Source organism: Mustela erminea, chromosome 6 (genome assembly GCF_009829155.1).
Source record: "Mustela erminea isolate mMusErm1 chromosome 6, mMusErm1.Pri, whole genome shotgun sequence".
NCBI lineage: Eukaryota > Metazoa > Chordata > Mammalia > Carnivora > Mustelidae > Mustela > Mustela erminea.
The window spans coordinates 540,662-556,330 of NC_045619.1; the positions used below are offsets into that span (position 1 = coordinate 540,662).

Sequence of the window (15,669 nt, forward strand, 5' to 3'; positions counted from 1 at the left end):
GGGGCACCCTGTCCCCGTGCCCTGCCCTCCTCAGGTGACTCACTCTGACCAGAACGTGAGGGTTTCCCAGCACGATCAGCAAGGCTTTGGGTCTGGTGATTGCAACATTGAATCTTTTTGAGTTGGACAAGAATCCCAAAAAGTATCTATCATCTTCAAATCTATCTTCATTTGACCGTACCTAAAAAAGACACAAAGACAAATAATAATGGTATCGTAAGTTTGGCATGGAAAGAAATACGGTATTTTAAAGCATTTAAAAATATTAGACATTGGTGTGACTCCATTTCTGGTTAAAAAAGGAGACAACCAGCACCGCGGGGAGAGCCTCACGAGACCGTCTCCCGGTCTCTGGGTGCAGGTCCCCTCTAGCCCACCCGGTCTCTGGGTGCAGGTCCCTCTAGCCCACCCGCACTCCCTGCCTTATCTCAGTCAAGAGAGTCTGACAGGGAAACAGAGTCATGAGAATTCGGGCTGGTGCTCCCCGGGCAGTGGCCGAGGCGCTGGGGCCTTCGTGGGCGGCAGCCGCCTCCCGCTCGGCCCCTCCGTCCCGTCCCCTTCTCTTTCAGCGCCCTGGGCCGCCTCTGCCAGCGCGTCTCCCTCTGCTTCCCGGATCACTCTGCTTTCGTCGTGTGTGGGTGGCTGAGTTTCTAAGGCGCTCCCACAGTCGCGGCCTGGGATGCCGGAGCACCCCACCCTGGAGAGGCTTCCCTGCGCTAGGATAGGGCCTCCGGCCCGTTCTACGGGGAGGTACCAAGAACCCGACAGACATCGGGCGGCTTCGGACACGCCGCCACCCCCACTAAGAGCAGGAGCACCTACGGTGGAGATGATGACGGCCAGATACTCCTGCCCTTGAAACTCCTCCACCGATCCAACCTTTATGTCCGTCAGATCGACATTGCGCAGAAGAATTTTGATTTTTTCCACCTTTGAAGCAGAGAAAATAAAACTTTACAAATCTGACCATTTCTTTATACATTTAAGCATAAGCCCAATATTAACCAATATGCAATACTGCTTTTCAATTCCAAACCCTATTTCATCTGGGTTGATGGGAGCACAGATTCTGATTTCAGACCCAGTGCACTAGGGGAAAGGGGACGGCGTGTGTCTGGAGCGCAGCTTCTGTCTCCCCGTGGTGCGCAGTAAGGAGGGCGGAGGCGCACGGGCCAGCTGCTCGGCGGACGGGGTCATCTCCATGGGGACAGCGGAGGGACCTTCGGCCCGGCAGAGCCGAGTGGCTGGACAGAGACCTGGAAGCAGTCTTTGTACAGCCACCGCAGGAAGGCAGGGGCCGTGTCTCTGGGAGGCACGAGCTCCTGGAGCAGGGGACTAGCCGTGGCATGGAAACAGGACCCTGCACTGTGTCTAGAGACAAGGCTCTCCAGTGGGTCTTGGCAAAAGAAAAGCCAATTTGAAACCCTGGAGGAAAGCATACAGTACAGGAGAAAGCTCGACATAAGGGAAGCTTCTGTTCCCTGGGGGGCTTGGCGGGTGGCCCCTCACCCGCCAGCCAGCATCCCGAACCCCACCCCGCCAGGGTCTGAGCACCAGGACTCCGGCGGTGGGGTGCAGGGCCGGCCAGCGAGAGCCCCTTGCTGGGCGCGGACGCAGGTGCAGTGGCTGTGGAAGGACTCGGTGCCAGGTAGAGGAGCGTGTCTCCACCCTCCTTCCTGACTCCGGGACCAAGGACGCTCAAAGGAGCGGTGGGCAGGTCCACACCTGCTTCCGGTAGGGTGTGATCACACCAATGTCACTGGCGGACACCTGGCTGGAGAGGCTCCTGGCCAGCAGGCAGCAGTAGCGCAGGACCTGGACCGCTTCGGCAGCATTGAACCACGACGGGCTCCTCCCTTCGCGAGCTTCGCTGCCCTGAGGTAATCAGAGGACAAGGAAAGGGGACAAGCATCAGGACACCTCACGTCCTCAACACATGCTTGCGAAGGGGGCTCTGAGCCAGGAGGGAGCGAGGCTGGCGTTGGAAGTACGGCACGATCGAGACCGAGACCACCCCACCGTCCCAGCGGCAGCAGTGGAGAGACGCACCATGGCCCCAAAAGGGGCCCAGAGAAGGGCTGCTTGGGGGCGGTGTGTCATTTTCTGCAACAGGAGTGGGCGGTCAGCGAGGCGTGCGCCGACACAGCCACATGCAGGAGGGCATGCTAGGACAGGGAAAGGTGACCGGGGGCCGAGGGGGGCAGGGTTCAGAGCAGACTGTGTGGCCTGCAGAGGCAGCTGGCCAGCTGTGGTCAGCTCAGCAGGGGCCAAGCACAGCCCTGCCACGGACCAGCCAGGTGACCATGTACCCAGGGTCCCACTCCCTCCCCACAACTAGGATTGGGCCCGCTCAAGCCACCAGCAAAGAGGACAGGCAGCAGACCAACAAGAACATGGAGGTGTTCAGCATCACTAATTGGGGAGACACAGATCAAAAGTCCAAGATCCCACCTCACACACACACACGGCTACTACAGAAAAAATGAAACAGGTGTGGGGGGGGATGTGGAGGAACCGGCGCCCCTGGTCGCGGCGGATGGGCACGTAAGTTGTACAACCACCGCTGAAACCAGTGTGGAGGTTCCTCAAAACCTTAATCCCCAAAATTCGTTCTGACCAGCAATTCCACTTCAGGGATACACCCAAAGGAAGCGGGAGCCGGCTTCAGAGAGACACTGTCCACCGGTACTCAGAGCAGCGTTACTCACGACAGCGGAAACGTCCCCTGCCGGAGGAAGGGACAGACAAAATGCGGCCCGTGGGCGTCGTGGGATAGTCCTCGGCCTTGAAAAGGAAGGAGCAGCGGACACCTGCCAGGACCTGGGGGACCCCCGAGGACACGGTGCTGAGTGAGACCAGCCAGACACAGAAGGACAAGTCCTGGCCTCACTTCTAGGAGGCACCGCAGTGGTCAGACCCGGGGACAGAGTCGACGGTGGGGCTGGGGAGGGGGCGCGCTCTCTCTCTCAAAGAAGTAAAATCGTAAAAAGAGAAAAAAAGTATATGGAACTTAAATCCCTCAAACAGAGATTGGGGGTTGGGGGACGTCCTTAGAACACCCGCCAAACCGGATACACATTTGGCCATAGTTTTTTTTTTTAGAAAGATCTTATTTATTTATTTGACAGAAAGACAGCAAGAGAGGGAGAAGCAGGCACTCCACTGAGCAGGCCAGGACCCTGAGGACACAACGTGGGCTGAAGGCAGATGCCCAATGACAGCCACCCTGGTGCCCCAGCCATACATTTTTAAAAGCAAAGAATTTCCAGGCCTTAGTTCCTGATCAGAACCTAATAAAAACAGAAATAAAAAAAGAGGTAAAAAGCATTCTTGGCCACTTGGGCATTAAGAAAAATGCTTCTCTATAACCCTTGGATCAAAAAAGAAAATAAAAACCAAGTTATAAAGGTCCAGAAAGTCACGAGAGAAGGGTCTCTCAGCAGACACATGGGGAAAGAGAAAGCTACAGGATGGCATCCCTGGTGCCTTCCTAACTAAGAGGACGAGGATATGGGAATGAAGTGCCCGTGTCACCGGAATTACAACAAAGACAAATAAGGCGGGCGGTAAGGAGCCGCTTAAAGAGAAAGCTGAAGTTAAGGAACAAAACAAAGAGAGGACGTAAGTCCAAAGCTGGTTCTTTTTCAGTTAGACCAGGGGTTGCCACATCTTTCTTGTAAAGGGCCAGACGGTAGCTCAGGCTTACCGGGGCTTTGCTGACCTACTCAACTCTACCGCAGGATGAAGAAGTCAGAGATCAGCCACATGTCCACTGTGGTGCAGGCTTCCAACTCTCCAGGACAAGACCACAGCGGCCTTGGTGATCCCTCCTCGGGCCGCCCCGGGGTTCCGTCCCACAACATATCCACACAGCACACCCTACTGAGCTTCCTCTGCTGGGATGTGCTGGGCATGGAGTGGTGAGTCAGGCGGACAGAGGTCCTTCTAGAACCTCCGCAGGGGAAGGTGTGAGTCAAAGGAACTCCCATGAGGGGGTACTTGCCAGGGAGCATGTCTGACGTTGTGTCCGAGGAACTGGGAGTGGCCCGCCGGAGCCCAGAGTGAGCCAGGGGAGGGCCAGGGCCAGGCCTTGCCGGCAATCCTGAGGCCATTAAACTGGTGATAAGACCCTTTTGCTCCAATGAAGGGCGCAGACCATGTTCTCTGCAGCCCAGCCCCAGAGCCCTGGTCCCCATTTTGCATTCAGGGCATAGAGTGGAGTCTGGGACACAGGCCCTTAAAAAATCCTTACTAAAAAAAAATCCTTACTAAATGAACAAATGTTTCTGGACTTTGTTTCACTGACCTATAGGTTTTGTTGTTGTTGTTGTTGTTGTTTTGAGTCTAAAAGTATGCTTTCATGTGCTACCGTTTGCAGTATGTTACCTAGCTGGCTTAGTATTTCCTCCGTCTACACTTTTTGCACACTCACAACACATTTACACATTCACAATCACTCTCTTGTGAAAAGACCCACGTGGCCTCTATGTGGGCCGCATCAGCGTGCGCGTTCCTACGGGCAGGACGGTACTGGGGCCTCTGCTCAGGGCGCTACGTGCCCTCTCGCCCCACGCACTCGGCTCCGGTTTCCAGCGCCGCGGCTCACTCTGCGGAGGCCGGTTTCTGGCCCGGAGAGACGGCTGCTGTCCTGCTCCGCCTCCTGGCTTTACTGGTCTACAGGAAAGCTTCTAAGGACGGACAGAGCAGGAGCGGAGTGTTCCTGGGAGAAGACCGCAGCCCACGGGGCCTCGTGCTGAGAGCTCCGAGTCGGGAGGTACCGGTCTCCCCACAGAATCCCTCGCCTTGAGCTCCCTTCTGCCCAAAGGGCAGGCATTCCACAGCCGCACCCCAACACGCAACTACCTGTCCAGCCACTTCCGAGAGCAGGCAAACCTGGGGACCCGAAGTGGCGTCGCCGTCCCCTGGGCCCATGTGCCTGAACGCAGGCTGCATGGAGGGGCAGACAGCACCCCGGGCGCACCCCAGGTCTAGCTCCTCCCGTCCGAGGGTCTGGGTGCAGCCCCGGTTCTGGATGACTGCGGGGGTGGTCAACTCAAGAGACGACTTCCGCGGCCGACAACCAGACTCCAACACGCACACTGCTCTCAGGGCGCCCTTGTCATTTGCTGGGCTCCTGAGGACCCAGCTCTTCCCTACCAGGGAGCCCCCACACCGGTGAGGCCGTGGTGAGTGAGGGGAGGCTCTCCCACCCCCCACGTTTACTCACTCAACTCCTGCATGAGGTGGCGGCCGCTCTTGCTGGGCACCGGAGCGCCTAGTATCCGGGAACCCCTGGCGCCGCTCACCGTCCCAGCCTCCCCTCACTGACGTGGCAGCTTTAATGCCCTCCCCGTAAACTCCTTCAGGGCGACATTCCGACGCCCACTTGGCCGGCAGCCTCCGGAGTCCGCTCCATACGCGGTCACCTGCAGGGCCACAGGCCTTCCCTACCTCCTTACTCGGCCGCCCCCGCACGGCCCTCGGCCTGCCGGCGACGGCTAAATGCTCCGTGAGCGCCCGGCCTGAACCAAACACACTCGGTGCAGCACAGCGCCGGGGGCTCGAGGGCTCGCTCCGCGGCTGGAGCCGAGCCAGGCCCTCCCAGGCCGCCCTCTGCACAACTCACCCTGACGCCATGGAAGATGAGGGGGAAGCCTTTCTTTGGTAACTTCTCCCAGCCCAGCAGGGAGGTGACCACCGAGGGGTCCGCGCACACTTCCAGCTCCTTGTGGTAGAAGAGCCTGGACGGCAGCGCCAGCAGAGCCGGGTGCGACCTGTAGTTCTTCACGAGCTTTGTCACCTGCCGAGAGAGGGCCGGCGGCAGGCCCAGAGCCAAGTCAGCACACGCGGGGCGCATGTCTGTCCAAGAGAAAAACGCTGAGGACCCCCTCAGACTGCGGCCCCAGGGCACCCTCTCCTGCTTCCCCCCGCCCCAGCTGGTCACCCGCCACCGCACCAGGGAGCTCATGTGCCTCCAGTGACTTTTTGAACTATTAGCTGCAGGTGTGCGATGTAACGATTCAACACGTGACTCTGCGCGTCACGAGCCCCCCCGCCCCCGACCATCCGTGCGTTCTCTGTATTTACGAGCCTGTTTGGCTCATCGTTTTGTTTCTTAAATTCCATGCGAGTGAAATCATGCGGTGTTCACCTTCCTCTAACTTACTCCACTTAGCGCTGTTTTCTCTAGATCCGTCCACGTCACTGCGAACGGCACGATTCCATTTTTGACGGCTGCGTAAAAGCCCACTGCACAGACACACCATATCCTCCTCACCCAGTCATTTCTCAGCGGACACTTGGGTCAGAGCATCTGTGGCCAGGGACTGGGCTGGCAGGTCGGGCGCTGCCCGGGCCCAGGAGCCTCGCGGTTAGCAGCTGCTTGGGCACTGGGGGACTTTGCAGCCAGGCCCCCGGGCAGGGCGGGCAAAGAACGCTGTCTGCTCCGGGTCCAGACTGCCCTGGGCCTCCCCAGCTGGGCCATCGGGCCCCAGGAAGAATCGTCCCGGGCCAGGCCGGCCCCAGGTGGGGAGGCTGGGGGGGCCGGGAGCAGTCGTGCGGGGGACACACAGGCTCGCCCAGCCCCGGAGCTGTTGCTGCAGTGGTGGGCACGTGGTCTGCCGCGCGTGGGAGAGCAGTCCTCTCACTCCGCAGCTGACTGGAGGCTACAGATGTCCGTGTTGCAGCCTGAGCTGGCCCTCTGTGCATCCCGTGTCTGTCAGTCTGACAGATCCTCCTGCCCACCCTGCCCTGAATCCAGCCGTGGCTGTCCCGGGGTCTCTGTCCCATGCCCCCAGACGCAGACCCTGGGAGTCCACTGCGTTCTCCAGGGAGCTGCAGGCGCCCTCCCCCTTAGGTTCTTCCTGATCCGCAGGCTGGAAAATGCCGAGGTTCTGGAGTCTGACCGGCCGTCCTTACTCCGCTCCCCACAGCTCCCTACCCCCTCGTCTTACTTGGCTCAAGACTCCTTGACACCGCCCCCACCGTGGCTTCCCGATCTCCGGGGCCACCACGGCCTCCCGCCTCCCCAGCCTGGTTCCCCGAGCTGTAGTCCCACTGCTGCTGTGCCCAGGCCTCGGGGACTCAGGCCATGCTGCCCTGCTTGCCCTGGTCCTGCACAGATGCAGAGGAGGCTCCTGGGCACAGGCAGGAAGGCAGCTGTGGGGCCTGCTGGCATCCATGGGGCTTTGCACGATGCCCGGTGGTCCCTGCTGCTGTGAGGGCTGCAGCTGTGGTGGGGGCCCTGACAATGAGGCTGACCCACGTCGGGTGCCACTGGCAATGCCTGCGGACGGATGCACAGAGCGCCCGGGCCTGGCTCCCCGCCGGGCACCAGGGCGCCCCAACCCCCACTGGGCTCTGCACTGATGCCGGGTATAAAACATGTTTCCTCCGTCCCAGGATTTTAATGTCCACCACCTGACTGGAACGTGCTGTCCCTGACAGAAGAGCTCCTGCCCCGGGAGACGCATCTGGACGGCAAAGCTCCTGAGAATAACGGTTTGCTGAGAAGCAAGTGCTCTGGAGCTGGGGCCTCTGAGCCCACAGGCAGGCCGACGGGCCGTGTATTCCCAGAAGAGGTGGAGATCCGGGAAGAGAAGAGAGAGCTGCTCAGATGGTCTCCGGGGTCCAGACAGCTGAGCGGCCTTCCTCGGGGGTGGAAGGGCCAGGTTGCATGCACTGTCCTGTGGCCCTGGCCTTTACACAAACCCACGAAGCCTGGTCTCAGCTCGGGTGCAGGTGGCCATTGGTCCTTGGGCCATGAGGCCACGGTGGCCAAGAACACAGCCCCTGGGACCCACAGCCAACTTGAAGCCCTGCTGGGATCTTGCAGAGAGCCGCTGGTGTGGCCACCAGCACAGGGAGCAAGAACCATTCCCGTTCTGCCTCCAGCTGGCCTAGGGCACCCCTCAGTACAAGGCATCCTCCCCTACTGCTGGGGTGAGGACCCGGTAGGCCCCACAACTCTTCTGCTGATGGCAGCAGTGTCAACTCAGTCACTACAGCGTGTCCAATCTCCAAGATGCTAATCAAAACCCCAAACTCAATTTAGCAACTTAGCTTCTCATTCCCCAAACCAGGCCCTGCATTAGCTTATGGGGTGCCGGGGAGAGAGGTCCTCCGCCCTCAGATACCCGCTGTGGCTTCAGGGCCTCTGGGGAGAAAGCAGGTGTGGGGTACTCAGGCCGAGGCAGGCCTGCCTCCCCGTTTGACCTGTGCCTGCGCCAGAGGCTGAGGCTCCCGCCTGAAGGAGGCCGGCACACAGCGCATCCCACTTTGCTGGAGGCCTCCCCTTCCTCCAGCTCCAGCAGCCCTGGGGACATGGGTGCTGGGTAGCCTGCAGGGGCAGGGGGCTCTCCGCTGCCCCGTCTCGGCCAGCACAAGTTCACCACCTGCTCACCCAGTGCCCCCAGCTCCCACACGCCCTCTGGCCTCCTCCATTCTCCAGTGGGTAAAGGGCCTGAGGACCGACGGCCTGACATGGGTCTCAAGGTATTTCTAGGAAAATCTGCCCAGGATCCCTGTCTCTCGTTTCTGTTCACTGCTAAAGTTTCAAAGGAGCGCTCCTTGTTTTCGTAGCGGAGGCACTGAGAGACCACGCCACTTGGCTCATCTTACCGAGGGAGCCCCGAGACCCACGGTTCCAGGGCTCTAGTGTGTCAGGGGCTGTGGTGGGCTAAAATGCAGACTGCAAAGCCCATCCCTCAAAGTGGTCGCAGTGGGGCTGAGGAAGGGCTCTGCAGATTAGCCAGCAGACCGGGCCCACGGGAGAGCACGGGGCCTTGTCCTTCAGATGACAAGTTAGAAGGCTCTTTCCTGTTTCCCCGTCAACCCCGATTTCACTGCTACTGTGTTTGGCCCCACAGAACCTCTGCCCTCGGGCTCGGATGGGACGCTCCCTCCCCCGGGCGCAGCGCAATGTAGGCAGGGAGCAGAGCCCGGTGGCAGGGACTGCGGGGGCCACAGGGACGGGGATCCGCGTGCTTACCAGCAGGGGGTTGTAGGCGCCGCACGCCCCAAAAGCGTTTTCGTCCCGTAGGTACACTTGCCGGGACATCAGTCTCTCCAACATAGAGACGCTCAGCCCGTAGGCCATGGCGAGTCTGGACTTAATGACGGGTCCGAGCTGCATGGGGTCTCCGGCAAGGACAATCTGCAGCACATGAACGGGCAGCCACGCTAGAGCAGGGGACGGTGGTCCCACACGCTCACCGCCACAGCCAGGGGAGGCCCAGGACACAGGTGTGGGGGCCCCGGGTAGGCAACAGCCCAGCCTCCTGCCTTCTGATGGCTGACTGAGGGTCCCTGAGTGCAGGCTGGAGGGCGGCAGAGACTCAGACTGGCCGGGCAGCCTCTGCCCCAGTCATCTGAGCACGTGCCACACCCTTCCTCCTGGACGCTGCCCTTTGCCCACCCGTCCTGCCAGCTCCTGGCCCACATGGCAGCCAAACCAGATGTGCTCCCTGCTTGGTCTCTGTGCCGCCCCTGCACGTGACAGTTGGAATGGGAGGAGGCTGGTGTCTGGGGGCCAGAAGCTGGAGCGGTCCCGCAAGGACACACGTGTGCTGAGAGCAGGCTAAGGGGAGCTTAAGAGGACCCCAGGCCATGCCCAGGGTGAGCACTGAGGAGGCAGCAGGTGTGAGTGGGAGAAGCGCCAAAGCATCAGCCTAGGGTAACGGGGGTCAGCCGCGAGGGGCAGGGGAGGGGCGGAGTGGTCAGTCCCCGGGCGGCGAGCCAGGGCCGTGCCTGCAGGTCTCCACCCAGCCGCACAGTAGCTCTTAGTGCTGTTTGAAAAGCGACTCCAAAGGCAGAGCGGCCCTTCCCTGTCCTCGAGGTGTGAGAGACGGGACCCAACACAAGGCCCAGCTTCAGAGCCTCTGGGTCCTTAGCACGGCACCCGAGCCTGTCACCCACTCTGGGGCTGTCCTGGGCAGAGAACCGCGCAGCAGACAGACCTCACCTGGCCGTCGGCGTCTGAAACCAGCCCCAGTGGAATAAGGCACTCTGGCTCACTCGCCTGTCCTGCTTCGTCCACAAACACGTGTGTAAAATGTCCGACTCTAGAGCCAAAGATGTTCTCAATGGTCATTTCTGTCAAGCAACAGCCAACACACACTGCGTGGCCACGTCTGCCCCCGCCCCTGGCAGGCTGGCCCAGAAAGTGGGACCGTCTGGTCTGGATGAACTACAGGCCGCCAGCACCGGGGACTCTGGATGCGGGGTCAGTCGTGTTTTTAAGTGGCCTCCGAGGCAGACAGGGTGAGCGGTGGGAGTACGCAATAATGGGAGACTGTGCGGGCAGGCCCGTGAGGGGCCCCATCGGAGCAGACGCTCTTCCCGTTTGAGGCCTGGCTGGGACACAGCTCGACTGCCCACAAACCACGTGATCCTGGGCAGGTCGTGGTGCCTCTGTGCCTCAGTTTCCCCGACTTGGTGGATGTGAGAACAGGATGAGCTTGTCCATCGGAGCGATGCCCCACCGGGAGTCGGATTACCACCCCACCACGACACCCACAGGTCCCTCCCTGCGAAAGACGGGAAAATCACACACTCCCATTCTTCTACCTCATGTCCCAATTCCTGATGAAGAAACTCAACGTTACGTATCTTTCTTAGGATGTGAGCACTTGAGTTTTCAATTTTTAATAACTAGCTTAAAGTTATTTCTATCATTTTACACGGGTCCGTGTTTTCACCCTCTCAGCCTCGTGCAGCCCCAGCTCCCCGCTGGCTGCCCAACTGCTGGGTGGGGGTTCCGTCCTCACTCTCTGGGGTCCGGCCTGGCCCCCAGCCCGTCCTCATATCCTGCCCTGCACGGAAGCTCCACGAGGACAGCGACGCTACTTCTGCGGGTCCCTGCGGCCCGAGCCACAGCCATGCCCACCTGACACCTATCTGGTAGAAGAGCCCGGCGCTGCTGCACGTGCTGACCACGACCCTGAAGCGGGAAGCCTTCCAGATGTCCTCTCCGTCTCTGCAGTACGGCTTGAGGGCGTCGGCCACGGTCTGCGGGGGGTGCGGCCAGCTCACTTTCCAAGTATTACCTTCAAGTGTTTCTTTCTTTCTTTCTTTTTAAAATATTTTATGTATTTATTTGGCAGACAGAGATCACAGGTAGGCAAAGAGGCAGGCAGAGAGAGAGGAGGAAGCAGGCTCCCCACTAAGCAGAGAGCCCGATGCGGGAATTGATCCCAGGGCCCTGAGATCATGACCCGAGCTGAAGGCAGAGGCTTAACCCACTGAGCCACCCAGGCGCCCCTCAAGTGTTTCTTTAAATTGGACATCATCACAAAGCTGAAGAGAGTTCTAAAACAGAATGCCCTGTTCCCACTTCTTAGTTCCAACTGTTTTCTTAAACCAGAATATTTTACAACTTCCTGTCAACTTATCCCATGTTCTACAGACTCCTCAGCCCCAAAGAGAGCACAAAATCCTGCAGATCTTTCCCCCAAAACAACTGTATACATTTCCTAGATTCTGTTTCTTTTATTAAGCAAACCAAGAGCTTCTAATTTTCCTAAAGGAATATTTATAGATAAATCAATAAAACAGAGCCCAAAAGGAACAATACATTTGGGTATCAAATAAGAGAAAAACACCCGCATTCAATAAAGCGGAGAACGCCCAGGGCTCCTGGGTGGCTCAGGTCGTGATCTCAGGGCCGTGAGATGGAGCCCGGAGCTGGGCTCAGCACTGGGTGGAGGATCCGCCGGAGACTCTCCCGCATCCCCTCCGCCTGCTCTAACCAAACACCCATGGGGAATGCCCGACTCCCAGAGAACGGAGAAAGCCGCTACCGTCAGGCGCGGGCGGGCGGGACCCGTCCACCCCGGCCGGCACCCGCCCACCCCGGCCGGCACCCGCCCACCCCGGCCGGCACCCGCTCACCCCGGCCGGCTGCGGCGCTCACCTCCTCGAACCTGCAGGTGGCGTTGACGCGGACCATGGCGCCAGGCCGCAGCACCTGGCTGTCGTGCAGCCGCAGACACACGAGGTCGGCCGCACTGTTGGAGGGCGCACACACCAGTATCCGGCTGTCCGGCAAAGCGTAGTACACCTTCGACCAGGACACAAGACACACAGGGGCATAAATGTCCACCTGTCCAGGGCCCATGCTCACTCCAGCCCCTTCTGTGCCTGAGGCCCAGCCGCGGACACACGCAGGGATGGTCCTGCCCCCTCACGTGCGTGTGCCAGCAAGACACGAGAGGAGGTGAGACTTCTCTGTTCTCCAGGACCCTAACCTACCCCCCTCCAGGCCCTCAGGACCCTAACCTAACCACCCCCCCACCCCGCACCGAGGCAGAGACGGCGTCAGATCGGTTCGGTGCGTGGCTCGCACATCGTGCCTGCGGTACACTCAGCACTCGGCTACTGGTCTGAATCCTGAATGACACAAACGCCTCCACAAGCTCCGTCTTAAACGCAGAGACACGGACACTTCTGCACAACACTGGCTTAGCTACTGTTAAGAGAACTTTTCTGCAACAAAATTTCATGTGACGGAATGGTCAGCCATTCCTTTTTTTCCTTCTAAGGATTATTTTTCAGTTCTCTCTACACCCAACATGGGGCTCAGACCCAAACCCTGAGATCAAGAGTTGCGCGCTCCCCCGAGCAGTCAAGCGCTCCAGAACGGTCAGCCACTCGGCGAAGACAGAGTCCTTTCTAACCCTATGGGATAAGCTTTGAAAATCCTACATATTCCCTTAAACACTGTGAAACAAACGTGGCCACCCGTGAAATAACTGGGATTTTTTCAAGCTAACCCTTACTTCCCGCCGACACACGCGTGGCACTCGGCCGAGGCCGCTCCCTGGGGTTACCTGTAAGACAGCCTCTATAATTGTCACTGTCTTCCCGGTTCCAGGAGGTCCAAAAAGAATATACGGGAGCGGGCGACAGTCCCCACTCAGGATTCTTCTAACAGCTAACTTCTGGTTTTCGTTGAGCACGGGATTGAAAAATTCCTTTTCTCTCGCCCTGGGGACCTGCGCTTCGTTTACTGTATCCAAAGTGAGAACCAGTGTCAGGCAGAGGTCAAACACCTTGGCACGACAGGAGCACAGGTCAGCAGGGGCCATCACGACGGCCACGATGTAGCCGGTCGGGTGCCCGCTACTGAGCTGTACTTCACTGGGCAGAGTCGGGAAAGCCAACTTCATCTCCTGAGAGCCGAGATGCGGCCCCTCAGGACGTGTGCAGCATCGCCTAGCCCCGGGGTCTGAGACGCGGGCTGGGGGAGGCCTGCAGAAAGAGCCCGTAGTCACGTTCAAGTACTGAGCCGTACCCTCACGTCACCACTCGGCATCCGGTCAGGACAGGAGTGTCCATCTCTCTGGCTGCAGCCCCCACCCAGGTCCCAACTGGTCCCCTCTGGGCCGGAGGGAGTGTCTCGAGGGGCTTATCTTCCAGGCCAGGGTTCCCGAGGCTGCCCTGGCAGCCCTCACCATACGCACCCCGATGAGCTGACTTTTCCGCAAAGGCCGCCGGGCCCGGTGAGGCCTGGGAATCAGGCCGCCTCTCCTTGGCTGCAGGCTTGGTGTGGTCCTTCGTGGCTTTCCTAGTCTAGAGACAATCATGTAGAAAAACAGCCTTGAAAAAAAAAAAGGCTTTGTATCTACACCGGTTTAGAGAGTAACATAAACACCTGCCCACGTTCTCCGTGTTTTATTTAACAATTGCATGGCTCATAGGTTTCAAAACGCAGCAAAAAAGATTTCTTTTTTGAATTCCCTTACAAAAGTTAACATGAACCCAGTAAATCCTGGTAACGACGCCAGATCAAAGGGTGACGCTTATCTGATACGGCATCTTTTCTCTTCCTGCATCCTTCCCAGTGCTCACCTACGAGGGGAAACCCACGTGGCTGAAGGCAAATCCTTGTCCCCTGCCCCCCAGGATCCCTGGGCAGAAGCCCTTCCTCCGCAGCGGGAACGAGCCCTGCCAGGAATGGCTCCGGAGAGCTTTGGCTCCGAGGGGACCGTTGCGTGCCTTTTGGGTGCCGCCAAGGGCCGGCAGGTCCCGGTCAGCCGCATTCCGCATCCTGCCCAAGAACTGGTCCTGTGGGTGTTTCAACACACCCGCTCTGGCCCGGACCGAGGGAAGTGGTTTCGGGCCTCCCGTGCCGCAGACCATGCTGTGGCCGACAGCTCCGCGCACTCATCTGTGAGTGGTCACAGGCTCACTGTGTTCTGAGGATCTAGTTGGTGTTATTCAACTGTCGCACAGCAGCCCACCTAACACAATGACTTCTACAGGATAAATTCTAGAAGTGAAATTTCACGAAGTTCCTCGTTAAAAACGGTATGCATGCCGAGTTTTAGTCCAGAAGGCCACAGCTGTTTCCCTTCCCCGACGCTGAGTGTTCAGAGTGTCATGGACACACGTTAACATGCACCATCTAAAGCACACAACTCGACAAGATGACCCAGGGACACACGCGACAGGCTAAACAGCCCTGCTGAGTCGACAAGATGCGGCTTCAGAACGCCCCCGCTGTCCAGGGCACGGTTACCTTTCCCAGAACGCGCCGCACGTGAAGTCCAGATGGTGCACTTCCACCGTGGACTTCCGTAGCCGCTGGGAAGCCCACGGACACTGTCCCGTGCACGACAGCCGGCTGCTGTCACTGTGGAGAACCGTTGCACCCAAGCAACAGTGCCGTTCCTCTCTCCACTTGCACGTGGATGGCCCCGGGGCTGTGTCCGTGCTGGCCCCTACTGAGCGTGCTGTTGTGAACGTCTGCGCACTAGCCCTTACGTGGACATGGGTCTTCTGTCTCTGGGGCCAGTGCCAGAAGGGAAGTGGCCGGAGATTTCTGGAGAAAATCTTTCAAACGCAGCTTGTGCAAGGCTCCAGTGACCGCACATGCTCACGACCCTTCGTCCAGTTGGTCACTCTCATCCACATGTAGTGGTGGCTCACCGTGGCTGTTCCCTAATGACGAATGCCGAACATCTTCCCATGGATTTACTCACCATCTGTATACACGGCCTGACGACAGTTTGTCTTACAGGGGTGCAAAAGCGGTCCGCGTTCTGCAGAAACTGTACTTGGCATTTTGAATCTGGATCTTTTCCGTGCTAGCAATCTGTGGTACGATCCCTCGTGATGCTGGGCCGCGGCCACAGTTCCCAGTCAGCCCGCGATCACGAGATGGACAGCCGAGACCCTGACAGCCCCGCCGTCTTTCCCCTCGAGTACGGTGCGCGGTCCATTACACGAGGTATTCGACGTTTGGTTATAAAGAGGCTTTGTATTAGCTGATTTTGCCCCAGTGTTCTGACCATATTTGAGGGCAGCTGGGCTAAGCTGCGGTGTCTGGTAGGTTAGGTGTGTTACGTCCATTTCCAACTGATGCTATTTTCAACTGGTGCCAGGTTTAACTGCATGTGACCCCGCTGTAAGCCAAGGGAGGCCTATATATTCTCTGGTGAAGTGTCTGTTCATGTCTCTGGTTCAGTTTTAAGAGTCTCATGGTCTAGCGATAAGCTGGCTTTTGTCTTAACCGTGTCTTTTGAACAGCAGAATGCTTCACTTTACTGGAGTCCAAATTTACCAATTTTTTATGAATCACATTTTTGGCATCACATCTAAAAACTCTATGCCTTACCTAAAGATATTAAGATTTTCCTCTTGGGCTGCCTGAGTGGCTCAGTTGGTTAA

At 58.5% G+C, this 15,669-nt stretch overlaps 1 protein-coding gene across 4 annotated transcripts in view; it reads right to left on the reverse strand.

Annotated features, from left to right (window-relative positions):
* MOV10L1 (Mov10 like RISC complex RNA helicase 1) overlaps nt 1-15,669 on the reverse strand; it is a 66,050-nt gene that overhangs the window by 4,092 nt on the left and 46,289 nt on the right. For all 4 annotated transcript variants that reach the window (XM_032345834.1, XM_032345833.1, XM_032345832.1 and 1 more), the window contains 10 exons: nt 13,461-13,569; nt 12,828-13,006; nt 11,912-12,058; nt 10,886-11,007; nt 9,962-10,061; nt 8,990-9,154; nt 5,627-5,800; nt 1,726-1,875; nt 823-930; nt 44-181 (listed from right to left, as the gene is read on the reverse strand). In XM_032345834.1, coding sequence (XP_032201725.1) covers nt 44-181; nt 823-930; nt 1,726-1,875; nt 5,627-5,800; nt 8,990-9,154; nt 9,962-10,061; nt 10,886-11,007; nt 11,912-12,058; nt 12,828-13,006; nt 13,461-13,569 — 1,392 coding nt within the window. The remainder of the gene's footprint in view (nt 1-43; nt 182-822; nt 931-1,725; nt 1,876-5,626; nt 5,801-8,989; nt 9,155-9,961; nt 10,062-10,885; nt 11,008-11,911; nt 12,059-12,827; nt 13,007-13,460; nt 13,570-15,669) is intronic.